The sequence below is a fragment of the Bos grunniens genome, chromosome 2, assembly GCF_055505025.1.
Source record: "Bos grunniens cultivar Pamir isolate PY7600 chromosome 2, Bosgru_T2T1.0, whole genome shotgun sequence".
Taxonomy (NCBI): domain Eukaryota; kingdom Metazoa; phylum Chordata; class Mammalia; order Artiodactyla; family Bovidae; genus Bos; species Bos grunniens.
The window spans coordinates 100,413,607-100,428,548 of NC_141166.1; the positions used below are offsets into that span (position 1 = coordinate 100,413,607).

The 14,942-nt window shown below is 43.8% G+C and overlaps 1 protein-coding gene and 1 long non-coding RNA gene across 4 annotated transcripts in view; one reads left to right on the top strand and one right to left on the bottom strand.

Moving 5' to 3' along the window:
* The window catches only part of LOC147378406 (CD302 antigen), a 124,684-nt gene extending 114,015 nt beyond the window's left edge, over positions 1-10,669 (bottom strand). For all 3 annotated transcript variants that reach the window (XM_086355213.1, XM_086355195.1, XM_086355194.1), the window contains exons 1-3: positions 10,538-10,669; positions 5,182-5,553; positions 186-356 (exon numbers count right to left, since the gene is read on the bottom strand). In XM_086355213.1, the coding sequence (XP_086211339.1) occupies positions 186-356; positions 5,182-5,553; positions 10,538-10,631 (637 nt within the window). In that variant the 5' untranslated portion in view covers positions 10,632-10,669. The remainder of the gene's footprint in view (positions 1-185; positions 357-5,181; positions 5,554-10,537) is intronic.
* LOC147378409 (uncharacterized) lies at positions 10,585-14,564 on the top strand. Its single transcript, XR_015146896.1, has 3 exons — positions 10,585-10,701; positions 11,066-11,200; positions 14,369-14,564. It is a non-coding gene; the product is annotated as an uncharacterized LOC147378409 (long non-coding RNA).
* Positions 14,565-14,942: the final 378 nt, after the last annotated feature.

The following is a 14,942-nucleotide window of genomic DNA, read 5'->3' on the forward strand; positions in this document are numbered from 1 at the left end:
TCACTTCTAAAAGTAAGTTCTTAGCTACACACGACTTCCCTGTCTTCCCTCAAATATACACTCCTTCTCTAGGATATCTGTTGCTGTCATTTTTGAGTAATCATGGGACTCTTCCCTTTCCCCTTTGCCACATAGGAACAGTATCCTTTTCTTTCCACCTACAAAGTTCACCAGCCCATACATACCTGGTTGTAAGCAGATGCCCCACTGCTGATCATATTCGTAATTTAAGGTGGTTGCACACCATGGCCCACTGCGATCTCCATCAAAAATGCACTCATGATGCCAGGTCCCATTAACTAAGAAGGGAAATTCACAAGGTCTCCCAAAAGAGTTCCCATCTCTAGTATAGATCTCTGTGGGTTGGGGAGAAAGTAGAGGAAAGAAGAGTTAAAAACTAGATACTCAGCTTTAGCTAACTACCTTCTAAAACCGTTTTGAAAGATGTTTTCATACTTATGAGAACCCAGTATCTAGGCGGGCTGCACCATGTGGCAATTCCAACTGTGTGGCTGTGGGCAAGCTCTCCAACCTCTATCAGTCTCCGTTTCTGCATTTGAAAATTAGGAATAATGATATCAGCTCATAGCGTTGTTCATGAGATTCAGTGAGATGATCAGGTAAAGCTTCATTTATTGTGATGTGATGAGGAGCTAAAAGATCCTGGCTTTATCATGTAAGGATAAACTGACTCCTCTGGATGGCAGAGAAAGTCACCAAAAGGGGTGTCTGCTTGAGAGGAAACCTAAATTCTATTTTCTTTAGTAAGAGTGAGGCCAGCAAAATATTTTGGAATCACTGAGGCTGGGTGTGGGCTTTGAAACCAACTGTGGAGTTAGAGAGATGCACAAATAGCTCCACTGTTACAGACTGGTGGTAGAATCAAAGCTGAGAGTTTTGAGGAAGTAGGAGAAAAGGCTGCTGAGTTTCTCAGCAGTCTCTTGGAGAGGGATAGGACGTGGTAATTCAGGTTATGAAAGAAGAACCAGAGTCAGCAGGGCAGTCACGGAACCAGCTGGTGGCCAGCAAGGTAGCAGAACTAGCCTTTCCTGTCAACAAATTTTCCCTGGTACATGGAGAGAAACTGAAGAACAATTCCAACCTCAAATATACATGGAAATGCCAGAAGAAGTGCTAAATACTTATGTTGGTAACAGTTCCTTTAGAGAGGTGTCTTATAGAACAGCTAACCCTATAACTATTTCGGTCCCCTTTTCCATAATTTGTTTAAAACCATGGTTGTTATCAGATCAAATAATGACTATTATATGTAGAGGATAATAATCAGATTTTATCATCATTTACCATGCAAGTTGGGTCCCTCAAAATGTCTCATAGATTTGCTTAAAAAGGTGTTTAAGATAGAATTTGATTCCACATTCCTTATTATTCTCAATTGCTTGTTTAGCTGAAATGTGAGGCTTAACAGTTTAGAATGTATTCAGCAGTACAGGAAAATAATGTAGATGTTTTTACTTGCAAACAATCTTTTAAGGATTTTGGTTTTGTTTTCCTCTGACATATAAATGGTTTTGAATGGTATACTTTGGTTAAAGAGCAATTTGACCTTATATTTTATAAGGATTCTACTTATTATCTACCTTTTATTTTTAACCATAACAAAACTCCCAATAGCACATGACTGATTTCTCTTCCTATATCACAGCACTTAAAAGGAGAGTCCGTGAGCACAATGACTATGATTTGTAGAATCATGAGGGTTTTTTTTTTTTTAGTAAGACTTGTAAAAATGCTTTCACTTGCTCTTTCCCATAAGCCCACAAGATCAGTGGGGCAAGTATTACACTTATCTGTGAAATCCCCGTTTTTGCAGTCGTTAAGTGAAACATTCAGTCATTCAGCTGTGACAGGGATCGAAACTGGCTCTCTCCTTGAGTCCTTGACATATAAGGACAACGTGTGATATCAATGGCTGCCTTCTCAGGCTTCAAGTTAGTGTCATAGCTCAAAGCTGGGCTTCAATTAAAAAGCTCTCCTGTTCACAATACATTTTGAAGAATGATAAGCATATAACAACCACAACAGCAGCAGCTAAATTATGCTAATTATTCACTAAGACTTTTATTCTTACACATTCTTTGATGTTATTGGACCCCTTAACTCCCAAGGATCTCCCCAGAGAGACAGGCTTTCCTAAGATACCCTTTGAATGTATGAATTTCTGATGTTGGCAGCCTTAAAACCACATCTTACTCTGCAATAAGCACACATCTATGAGATGAGATGCTTACATAGAAAATTAACATTAACCTCTTTGGTAGCAAAAGAAAAAAACAGCTTCAATATTTAAAGAGCTTGGCAGACTTCTAAGTTGCTTAGAATTCAGACACTTTTACAGGTTCCCCACCCACCACTGAAAGTCTACTTCCTCTGCGTGATTCACCAAACATTCAAAACTTGAGGGGTGCTAGTGTGAGGCCAAGATATCTTAATGATATAAATGCATATGTGGATGCCAGTCAAGATCAATTAATTCATCAAATTTATACAGTGAAAATTTTTTCTGAGAGGAGCATGGCTCACACAGGATGGGGGTGAGGAGAGAGGCAACCCAGAACAAAATGACAGATAAATGTTTTTATATTAGAAGTAAAAAAAATTATATAGCAGAAGCCAAGCGAAAAGTAAAGAAGCTATATCTGAGGAATGTCATCCTGGTTTTTGCCGTAACAAGCTGGGTTACCTTGAACTTCACTTTGTTGGACTCTGGTATCTTATCTTTCTTATTCTGTACAATAAGATAAGGAGGGGGCGGGGTCCAATATGAGAAGTTTGAGAGAGCATATCTAGAGAAAGTCTTTAACTTAAGACATCACTCTCCAACCCAAGAACAAGAAGGGACTACAAAATTTTAAAAGAGTAAAATTGCCAGGACTTAATATCTGACTACTTTTGAATGGTGGCAGAGAAGAGCAGAGGAACTCTAGGGTGACTTGTAGATTTCTGACGTGCAACTTGGATGGTACCCGTCACCTGGAGAGGAATGGAGAAGAGGCAAGTTTGGCCCTGGTGTCAGTGCAAATGAAAACTCAAGATATATGCTGATAAGTCAGGACTACATGCATCTTGTCTTGCTTGTTAGTTGGATATTTAGTGTTTAAAATACTGTATTTGGTAAGGTCAAATACAGCCTGTGGGCTCTTGCTGGTGAGCACTGTTCAGCTTTCTCTGGGGTGATGCCCTAGGTGGGTTTTTAACCTTTTTTGTGCCACTGATAACTTCGGCAGCCGTGTGAAACGTGTGAGCCCCTTCTCAGAAAAACATAAATGTGTAAAATAAAACACATAGGATTATAAAGGAAACTAGTTATATTGAAATAAAGGCATTTGGGGGACTGAGGGAATTTATAATTACAACTATGTCCCTCAGTTAGGAGCAGAAGACAGAAGGAGCCCAGCCAAGAAAATTGTTTCCGATCTTTGAACAAATATAATGAAACAAGTTAAATCCAGTTCAAAAGGCAATTCGCATGGTTCCATGTTTTCTCTTGGCTGCCAAGTGAGAGAAAGGCTTTATAGCACAAAATTTAAGCTTGACATTTTTAAAGTGGTATCCAAAAAGCAATTGCTTTTTAAGGTTAGGAGGAAGGTGGCTAGCAGAAGCAGACTTTTCAACTACTCAAGGGTTGAGGACTGAAGAAAAGGAAAACCCCATCTCTGATTCTCTGACACTTCCCATAACAGCAGAACCTGACATCTCGGAAGCTGCTGCACCCTCACTAGGAAATGGAAAGAGGTGGTTTCTCCAGGAGAAAAACCTGTTCAGGTACAAAAAAGATGGGAGGCCAAATTTAGCTTAAAAGAAGAGGAAAAAATCTCTGTAAAGCTATGTAAATTTACAAAGAAGAGTACACATGAGATAACAAGTAAGACAAAGATAATATAATGAAACATATACAAATGTATATAGATACCCACACATTCAACATTTGATATAATTTAGAGCAACATAATGGGGAAAGATTTGCTTGCCTGAGAGCTAATTTACATTTGGAGGTTTAAAAGATAAATCTACTTCCTTTTAAACTCAAAAATTCATTATAACCAAGTCTCTAGACTCAAAGTTCATGATCAGTGCCCCCAAAGGCAAAGCAGGCAGTTCCAGACATACGATGGTATGACATACAACTTTTTGACTTTGTGATGGTATGAAAGTGATACCTAGTCAGTGAAACTGTACTTTGAATTTTGATCTTTTCCTGGGCTAGCAATACATGGTACAGTCCTCTCTCTGATGCTGGGCAGCAGCAGCCACAGCTCCCAGTCAGCCACACAGTCACGAGGGTAAACAACTGACACACAACCATTCTGTTTTTCACTTTCAGTACCGTATTCAATAAACTACAAGAGGTATTCAACATGTGACTATAAAATAGGCCAGGCTTTGTTTTAGGTGGCTTTTCCCAACTGTAGGCTAATGTAAGCATTCTGAGCACATTTAAGGCAGGCCAGGCTAAGTTATGATATTCGTTACAAGTGTATTAAATGCATTTTCAACTTATGATATTTTCAATTTATGATGGGTTTATTGAGACAAAACAACATTGAAGTAGAGGAAGATTTGTATTCATATACTTATTTTGGAGGCAACTGAGGAAAAAGTCTACTCTTATAATACTGAATCATAAATACAGTGTGATAGCCATGCCAAAATAAAAAAATAAAGCCACATAATACTCTTAAAGTTTTCCATTACATCCAAATCTGCAGACAAGAAAAAAATTCATTTCCTTTTTTTTTTTTCCCTCTTTCTTCTTGTTTTTTAACTTAGAATGGAGTCAACCTTATTAGGTTATTTGACTTTTATCCTGTGTAGGGGACTTCCAGTTACTCTAACATTTTCTTTTCTCTGGAATTCAGGATGTAATCATGGAAAGTACATATGCTCAGGCATCAGAGAGATTTCAAACCCCCAGGTGCCACAGAATGGCTGTGAGACCTCTGACAAGGCACCTAACTTCTCCTACCCTTCCCTGTGAAAGTCGGCAAATAGCACTGACCTCATAGAAGCAGCTCAACGTTACTACTCAGTGCCTGGAACTAGAGGCCAGTTCACTTGACTCACCAGTGTATGACTCTAAGTATGATCAGAGGTACACGTTCAAGGCCACTTGCACCAAATACAGCAGCAAATAAGTCAGAGTCCCTCTCCAGTACTCACCACGGTAAGGCTGGGCACACAAGTTTTCCTCTGAGCCTCCTTTCTTCCAGACATCTGATGAATTTGTACTTGCTATGGCGTGTCCATCCCTCAGAGCCAACTGGTACTGGGCAGCCCCGTAGAGAGAGTGATGCTCACATTTCCACCACAGCATGGCATTGGAGTCGCAGCTGAACATTCTCAAGGAATCTGTGGGTTTGGTAATATCTAGGCCAAGACACTTCTGGGACTGCAAATGAAAGAGCCGATGCTGGGACACCCACTTCCACAACATGTCCTTGGTTTCGTCGCAGTCCTTTACCACTATCCAGTCGTTCAGCGGCGTGATGCACTTGCCTGTGTTTTCATTGACGATGGTGAATGGATCATTACCTGAGACAAGACAGGCAGAAAAGACATTTCGGGATTCTGAATTATGTGGCCGATGTGCCTTGGCCCTGCTTGCTAAGGAGAGTGAGTCTGAGCACCCCCAGACTGTTAACATCCTCCCAGCTGTATAAACTGTAACGTTCTACACAAGGTTGGAGGACAGTGGTGGCCAGAGAGGCAGTTCAGTGTAGGATTAAGAGCGTGGGCTCTGGGGCCAGTTTGCTTGGCTTTATATTAATAGTTTGCTCTGCTATTATTGACCGTGTGATCAGGGTGTCATTTACCTGCTGTGCATCAGCTTTCTCCTTTGTAAAACAGTACTTCACAGGGTGGATGTAAGGATAAAAGGAGCTCATACATGTAAAACACTTAGAATAGTATACATATTTGTTATTGTCATTCAGTGAGACCTCCTCCTTATTTAATGAGATGAAGAAGCTCCTTAGAGCTTCTTTAGATAAGTGGCCTGTAGACAATGAAAAATATCCTGAGCTTTTTCAGGACACAATTCTGTCCTGCTTGCACTTCGGCTACTTCAGCAAGGTAATTATTACATGACATTAATGTGTCTGATTAAATTTGGAAAACTCAGCAGTGGCCACAGGACTGAGTCTGTAGAGCAAGATTCACATCTGTTATAGCAAATTACAATAGTACAATTTGGTCAGCGCTTTTACAAAGGAACATTTTGTGAAGCGATAGCACAGAACATGTTGATGACCTGAAGCAGTTTAGACAAATGTAAGCAATCTTTGTCAATGAACCCAAGGGTTCTGGAGAAGGAGCTGTAAAATTTTAGTTCCCAAAAGGTACTTTCATTTTGATGCCAACGTCACATTCAGTGGTTTTACTGACACTAAACACCTTTTCTAATAATACTTCATAGGCTTGCAGAGTTAAAAATTCTTATACTAAGGACTGGAGGGGAAATTTCACTATGCAAATAACACCTATATGATTAAGTTCAATTCCAGTTTGAACTCTGGACAGAATTTTTGCTTGTTTTAAATAGCAGTAGCAGCACCAAGAGAAATAACAGGAACAGCAAGAACAAAATCGTTTAAAACCTTAAGCTATTTCCACTTTCAAGTTGCTATTTTAAAATACTGCCTAGGGTTGCAGTTAGATCTGTTTGAATAGCAGCTTCCATCCCTCATTCTTCTTTGACATCACTCTGCTGTTCCCTACCTTATGAACACAATTTGGGCAGACAGTTAGCCAAAAAAAAAAAAAAGGAAAACATATTATCTCAGAAGATTATCAGACTATGATATAACTCTTTGCCAACCTCTTCCCTCTCACCTCTCTTGTGCTCCAAAGTATTAGGTACTTAGCAGAAAAAGGAGTCGGCTTCTGCGGGAGAGTGGGCAGTGCACCCCTGCTGGATCTTCCCCTCTCCTGCTCTGTAATCTCCCTGCTCTCCTTCCTGGACACTTTGCTCTGTGCTCTTTGACCCAAGATTTTCCAAGTTGCCTTTGCAGAATCTAATGGATTAGCTACAGCGCTTAGAACAGTGGCGAGAGCAGTAGAATAAGGAGTTAGGGGTCCTAGACTGAAGATCTACCTCTGTTTCTGGTTAGCTGGGACACCTTGGGGAATTCAGTTAATCTCCTCAGGGTCTTCTCATCTCCAAATGTGAGATGAAAGCAGTAGAGTATAAAAATCTACGTTACTTCCAGTGCTAACACTCTATGCTTCCACTAATTCAGTTTTCCTAGCCTTGCAGGCTTTACAGGGCTCTGCTAAGTTCACTGCATATTGTTCCTGAACAGATGTCCACAACTTTATTACATCATGCCAGTAGCATTTTAGGTCATTTGAATTCCATCTGTATTGGGCATGTGCACTTAGGTGACAGTGCTGCCTTATAAGTACTCTGGAAGAGAACAAAAATTTACCCTTTCCCATTTGCTTCCCTGGTAACTCAAACAGTAAAGAATCCACCTGCAATGTAGGAGATCCAGGTTCAATCCCTGGGTAGGGAAGATTCCCTGGAGAAGGGAATGGCTCCCCACTCCAGTATTCGTGCCTGGAGAATTCCATGGACTACAGGAGAGGGTTCCATGAGTCAGACATGACTGAGTGACTAATGCTTTCACTTTCATTTAATATACGTTTAACTTCTAGGACACCCATGGACTTAACAAGGTTGTAGAAATTCTGAAAGACTATAGGAGAGGTGTGGAGTAGCTATGTTGAAAAGGAGTTTCCAAGCTTCTAACATCTATGATTGTAGATACTTGTCTCATTCTAAATCTAGATTTAGAATATTACATAATATTACATATTACAAGTATGTAATATCAATGCTTGACACCAATAGTGATCACTTAGCTAATACATTAATTATTGATATGATTTAAGGAAACTTGTCATTAGTCTTCATATATAATGTACAAGCATTCATACATAATATATAACCTAGGGAGAGTCTTGTAGTCTCATGATAGTTCCTCATATCTTTCTTTACCCTTACAAAGAAGCTGTTCACTCTGCTCCAGTCTTGTGACCCTATTGGGAAAGTAGGTTGGGGTAGGGGAGGTCTGAAAAATGTGAAAATAATTTTAAAAATTTGTTAAATAAGGGTCTATGAAATACATCAGAAATGTATTATACTTTGAAATGGTGATTACAGAGCAATTTATAAAACAGATTCTTTACTGATAGCCATATATTGCATCTTATTCACTTTATACTGGCCCTAAAGGGAATTTTAATATTTACCTACAAATACAACATTGAGACAAGTCTAAAAGACAGAGGTTGATGAAAAGAAGACTCATCACCTCACCATCCCTAGAGCACTTTTTTAAATGTTTCATTTTATATAAACATTCTACTGATGTTTAAGAGGAAATAGCTATGTAGCATTATCATAAATTGAAAATGAATTTTTAGACCATCACAGGAAAGCTCTTTCTTATTGTCTGATTGTTAAGTAACTCCTGTGTTACAAGACCCAAACCAAAGAGCTTTGCACATTCCAAAGAAAAACTGGGCCTCAACATTTTGTAACCCACAGACATATGGAGAGGAGATGGTTTTGGAAGGCAAGACGGATGAAGATTGCAACTTTTTTAGTTTCACGGGAACTTCCTGAGCCCACACTGTTAAGCATTTTGTGGAGCTGCTACTATATGTGCAGAGTGTACACTAGGAGAGACCCAGAAGTCTGGATTTGCCAGTTCAAAAACAGTCCTAAAGTGATGGTTGGGTCCAGAGCAATGTACTAGGAGTCAGAAAGTCATGGAGTTCAGATTGGGTGGTGTGGGCTGATGAAAACCTCAGGAGTCTCTGAAGAATTAATGTACTTCAAGCTGCTAGCCCTCCAAGGAGGCAAAAAAGCTAACTAAGCAATTGGCATCCTCCCAAGGACACAGAAGTACTTCCCCTGCATCTGAGTATTGGAGACAGCCTGCACAAACCTAGCTGCACACATGTGATGAAGCACACACCATCACCAGCATCATGAAGCTGACACAGTGCCAAACAAGCTACCCAAATGGCTGAGATTTCAAAATTCCAGCGCTTCCCTCAATAGGGCCACAAGTCTGACCAGAGCAGGTGCTCAAGGTGGGGAAGGATGCAGGAAAACAAACACCTTTGAGGACCTCCTGCAAGAAGAATGGCATTAAGTTCGAGCTCTTTGCTCTTGGTTGATGAGAGAGGCCAGGAATTGCAGAGATTGCAGAAATTAAGAAAATCTTGAGTTCTATGGGGGAGACAAAAGAGATAAAATAAAGCAAATGCACATGGAAGCCAAGTTTAGTGATTGAAAGGCTAGTGTGTTTCCATCACAGTTAGCTGCTGCCATGATAATTTTCTCCCTGGATTATCGGGGCAGGCAGAACAGAATTCTCACAGCAATAAGGGCCTTTTGGGAGTTTCCAATATGGGGGGATCAAAGAAGAATGCAGAAGGGTGAATCAAAACAAGGTCAGCGATAAAGTTCTTGACATAAGATGATGCTACTCATGATCTCAACAATCAGACAGTAACTCAGTTTAACTGCAAAGAAAGTAAATACCATAAGCAAACCGCAGTTTTTCAAAAACTCCCTTGACCATCTTTTACTTCCTCATTCTGACATGTTGACAGAAGTGGTAGGTGGGGACAGCTCACTAATTGTCTGTGAAGCAGCCAGACTAAGAAACAAAGTCCTCAGTACACGTTTGCCAAGGCAGAAAGAGATTAAAAGCAAACTCCGGGTGCTGCCAAGGGGTGGGGGTGGGGCAGGCACTACTCAGAGCATCAGCGAAGGGTGTCTGCTCCTCGTCCTGCTTCTCAAGTGAGAGAGAGGCAAGAGGTCTCTGGGCAAGCAACCTGGGCTCCACTGCGGGAACTTCGACCTCTGGGGGTGGGGGTTGGGGTAAACGTTTGGAGCCAGATAAGCCAATTAGAAGAAAGAGTCGCTGCTCGAGGCATTGGGGGAGGGCATCATATCAGAGTCTTGGCCATAGTCATTGTAGAAGACAGGGCTTTTTGACGGGCACCAGGAATAGATTGAAGTCAGAGAATCGCTGTTTCATTCTGGCGCTGTGGGTGGAAAGCTCCTCTTGACACTGAGTGGCCAAGGTGACCAAGGGGCGAAGGAGGGCCGAGACGGCGGGATGCGGCGTGAGGTGGGTGGGTGGGTGAGGGGGCTGTTGAGAAGCCCTAAACCCTAGCGAAGCAAGATTTCAGACGAAAGGACGAGGAAGGCGCGGGAGACTCGTTCAGAAAAGACACTCCGGGTGCCTCCCCTACGGTGGACTCCAGGCCCTCCGCACGAGAAAAGCCCTGCGCCTCCTCGTCCCACTCCGTGCTCCTCCAGGACTCCGGAAGGTAACGGAGCGCCTTCTCCCCGCACCTCCCTTCCGCTCACTTGTCCAGCAGAGGTGACAGGACCCCGGCACGCAGCCCGAACCCGAATCAAGAACAGTCGGCCGACCGGGCGGCGTCGAGGTCCCTAGCCGGCCAGCCGGCCGGCGGACGCGCCCGCGGTTACCTGAGTGGCCAGAGGGCTCCACCAGCCCGAAGCCCGGGAGGAGCAGCATGAGCAGCTCTGCCGCACGGCGAGGGGTTGCCCAGCGCGTCCTCATCCTGAGCCGGCCTCGGCGCTTCAGTCGGGTCTTCGGGGGCACGCGGCACCCAGCCCTCCGGGTGCGCCAGGTCAGCCCCTCCACCGCCTTTGCCCCCAACCCCCAGCCTCCCGGGGCGCCCCGGGCCCGCCCCCGCCGCCCTCGGCCAATCGCATCAGCCCGTCGTGGGTCCCAGGGCGGTGCGGGCGGGGCCCGGAGGTGGCGGGCCGGATACCGGGCGGGAAGACAGCGCGTAAAGAGCGCTGCGCACCTGCGTTGGGCTGCCCGCCTAGGCTGGAGAGCAGAGCACCGCGCAGATTAGCGGGCCAGAAGGAAGCCCCGCCGCGTCTTCAGTAAAGTTGAGGAGATGCGGCACTGGCTGGGACTTGGCACCGCCCTGGTGGGTGGTCTGCCTAACGCACCTCGGTCAGGCACGGCTTCTTCCTTTCACGCAGCTGGCCTGGAAAGGCACCCGCATCCCCTCGTACCCGAAAGAGCGAAATGTGCACCCATCCTGTTGCGACTCTGGTCGAGCCAAAGAATTCAGTCGTCCTTGGCACCGTCCTGAGTATTTGATAGTCCAAACGAAGGTGAGGTGATGGCTCAATGAGGTTTCACCCGCACTTGTTAAAGTATTAAAAACAAGAGCTATTTGAGTGACCCTATAAGACTTCCCTGGTGGCGCAGAGGTTAAAGCGTTTGCCTGCAATGTGGGAGACCTGGGTTCGATCCCTGGGTCGGGAACATCTCCTGGAGAAGGAAATGGCAACCCACTCCAGTATTCTTGCCTGGAGAATCCCATGGACGGAGGAGCTTGGTGGGCTACAGTCCACGGATCGCAAAGAGTCGGACACAACTGAGCGACTTCGCTTTCACTATAAGACTTGCAAGGATGACTAAGTTGTATAACTGTTTGGCCTTTACAAGTAAGCTCTTTTCTTAATAATTAAACAACAATTATAATCCACTTTCACTTTTCACTTTCATCCATTGGAGAAGGAAATGGCAAGCCACTCCAGTGTTCTTGCCTGGAGAATCCCAGGGACCGGGGAGCCTGGTGGGCTGCCCTCTATGGGGTCGCACAGAATCGGACACGACTGAAGCGACTTAGCAGCAGCAGCAGCAGAAGTGTGGAAGTCCGCATCCAAAACTGGTCATTGTGAGAGTAGACTTTATCCTCAGCTTGTGAGAACTGATATCATTATAAATAGTGTGATCTGAGTTGCCTGCGTGCTAAGTCGCTTCAGTAGTATCGGACCCTTTGAGATCCCATGGGCTGTAGCCCGCCAGACCCTTTGCCCATGGGGATTCTCCAGACAAGAATACTTACTGGAGTGGGTTGCCATGCCTCCTCCGTGGAATCTTCCAACGCAGGGATCAAACCTTAATCTCTTAAGTCTCCTCCATTGGCAGGCGGGTGCTTTACCACTAGTGCCACCTGGGAAGCCCCAAGCTCTAATTATAAATAGGTATCATAGATAGGTGATCTGAGTTACCTGGATATGAATGTCCTATATTTTTAAACCTATATTTACTAAGTGCATGGTGTGTGCCTGGGATGACCTTCCGCCCTCCCGGCAGGGTGAATTCTTCCAGGAGTAAGTGAACAGGAAGTTACCTTTTCTGATTCCAACCACTAAGGCTTGGCTGATGGCTCCCAACTCTCCCTTGGCCCTGTTCTCTCCCCAGGCAGTTGCCTTTGGGTTCAGTGTGTATACTGAGCACCTGTCAGTACAGGAAACTGGGCCCATCCCAGCATGAGGTCAAAGGAGGACACCCTACCTGCTCCAGCTTAGTGAGTATTGGGGGAGACGGAGGCACGCACAGTTAACTCAGGGCAGAATGAATAGGGAGATGCCACAAAGGCAACACCTCAGCTGGGCCTTGTTGTTGTTTTGTCTCTAAGTCATTCCCAACTCTTTGCAACCCTATGGAATGTAGCCTGCTAGGCTCCTCTGTTCATGGGATTTCCCAGGCAAGAATACTGGAGTGGGTTGCCATTTCCTTTTCCAGGGGATCTTCCCAATTCAGGGTTCGAAGCGGGGTTTCCTGCATTGCAGGCAGATTCTTTAGCATCTGAGCTACCAGGAAAGCCATGGGTAATAGGTAGGCACTTGACCAGGCACAGCTGGTGGGAGGAAGATAGTGACAGAACGGAGGCAGGAAAAGGCAAAACAGTCTCAGAAGACAGTCAAAGAGTCTAGTGTGGTCGACCTGCAGGATGCAGGTGTGTGTTGACAGAAGCTGTCGTTGGGACCTAAGTGGAAATGACAGCAGAAAGGTGAGGTATGGCTACTTTGTGAAGTGCCTTGAACGTGATATTAAAGATGTTGACTTGATTCTCTGCGGAACAGGCTGTATATATTTTGGGTAAGGCAATCTGTTGCTGCTCTGATTCCCTCCACATCCGTGACTGCTTACCTTTCTCATCCTGTCTAGCTTGCAGCTCCTTGAGAGCAGTGATCTGATCTTCTTCATTAACACTGAGCACCAGGCCTGTCCCAGAGCGAGCTCTCACTAAATACTAGTTTACTTTATTAATGAATGTCTAGAGTTAGTTTAGGGCTGTGTGAGCTCCAGCTTGCACTGTCCTGCAACAGTTTCTCAGTTGACCTCACTGCCAACCCTCAGGCAAATGAAGGCTTCTAAACAGTTTGAAATATGCCACCTTTCCTTTACTCACATCCTTTCAGTGCTACCTGCTTATAGCAGGGATTGCTAAATGGGGGTTCAGGGGGATTGTGGTGAACCCCTGAAATTGTATGCAGCTTTATGAATACAATTTCCTTCTTTTCCTTTTTATTTTTCAATAAAGAGGGGTCCAAGGCTTTCTTTAAGAGTCTTTAAGAAAGTCATTCCTTCAAAAAAGGAAGAAAATTCCATGTAAGATAAAGCAAGCTCCTCTGTGACCCAACCCTTTGTCTTTAATTACCTCCTACGTCACTCCTTGATTCAGGCAACCTGTCTAAATCTGTCCTGCCTTTTCCTAGCTCTGCCCATATATTATATTTTCCCCTATCAGGAATGCCTGTTTTCTCCCTCCCTTGTCTTAGTTTTCTACCTCTCCAGTTAAGGCCCTGCTCAAATCTCATTTTATGTAAATGTTTCTAAGACGGTGTCTAACCCTTGGGGATTCCAAATATCTGTATAAGGTACATTCTGTTCATTTGGTACTTAAAGCGTGGTACCTCCTGCAGCTGTTTTTTTCTGTAAGTACATGTGCATAGACATTCCACCCAGGTTATAGATCCTAAACAAATATTTATTGTCTGTGATGACAATCGGAGAAGGCAATGGCACCCCACTCCAGTACTCTTGCCTGGGAAATCCCATGGATGGAGGAGCCTCGTAGGCTACAGTCCATGGGGTTGCTAAGAGTTGGACATGACTGAGCAACTTCACTTTCACTTTTCACTTTCATGCATTGGAGAAGGAAATGGCAACCCACTCCAGTGTTCTTGCCTGGAGAATCCCAGGGACAGAGGAGCCTGGTGGGCTTCCGTCTGTGGGGTCACACAGAGTCGGATACGACTGACGCAACTTAGCAGCAGCAGTAAGGTGACAATAGAAACAGTGTATCCTTTAAGTCTCAACTTGAACGTCATTTCCTCAAAATCTTTCTTGACTCTGCAGGCTAGTGAGCTTCCTCTGTGACAAGTTCTCAGTGCATCCCACATTCGTCTTGATAGCACTTAGCAACAGCTGGATTAAATAATTATATGCCTGCTCATTTGTTGAATGTCTGTCTCCCTCCCCAGGCCACAGGATCCTGGATGTCGTGACTGTATTTGTTTTAGTCACTTCTATGTTCCCAAGTACCTAGCCCATGAGATGCTGGATGAATAAAAGAATAAATACCTGATAAATGCCTCATAAAGGATGAATGAATAAATAAATAAATACATGGGATACTCTGATTTCGCTTCCACTCATATAAATCTCTTATCTTTTAAATACATGATAAATGCCTCATAAATGGTTCAGACAACAGGAGGTCTAAGTATTTAAAAGAGGGAGAAATCAGCTCGCATAAAAGGGAAGGTCTGCAGCCCTTGGATGAGCCCCATTCAGTAGATAGTAGATAGAGGGGAACACTCCAAGCTGATGCATGATGTGAGCAAAATAATAGACATCTGCCTTCTTCTGGGTGCCAGGCCCTTTTGCGGAGCATTTCCCGTGTGCTCTGTTATCTAACAATCATTTTATGAAAGTGTTACTATTATCCGCACTTCACTACTATTTATTACTATTGTCTTCACTGTGGAAACTGAAACAACACAGACAATATCAACAACTTGGTTATGGTCAGTAGCCATAGCGAAGGTACCAAGA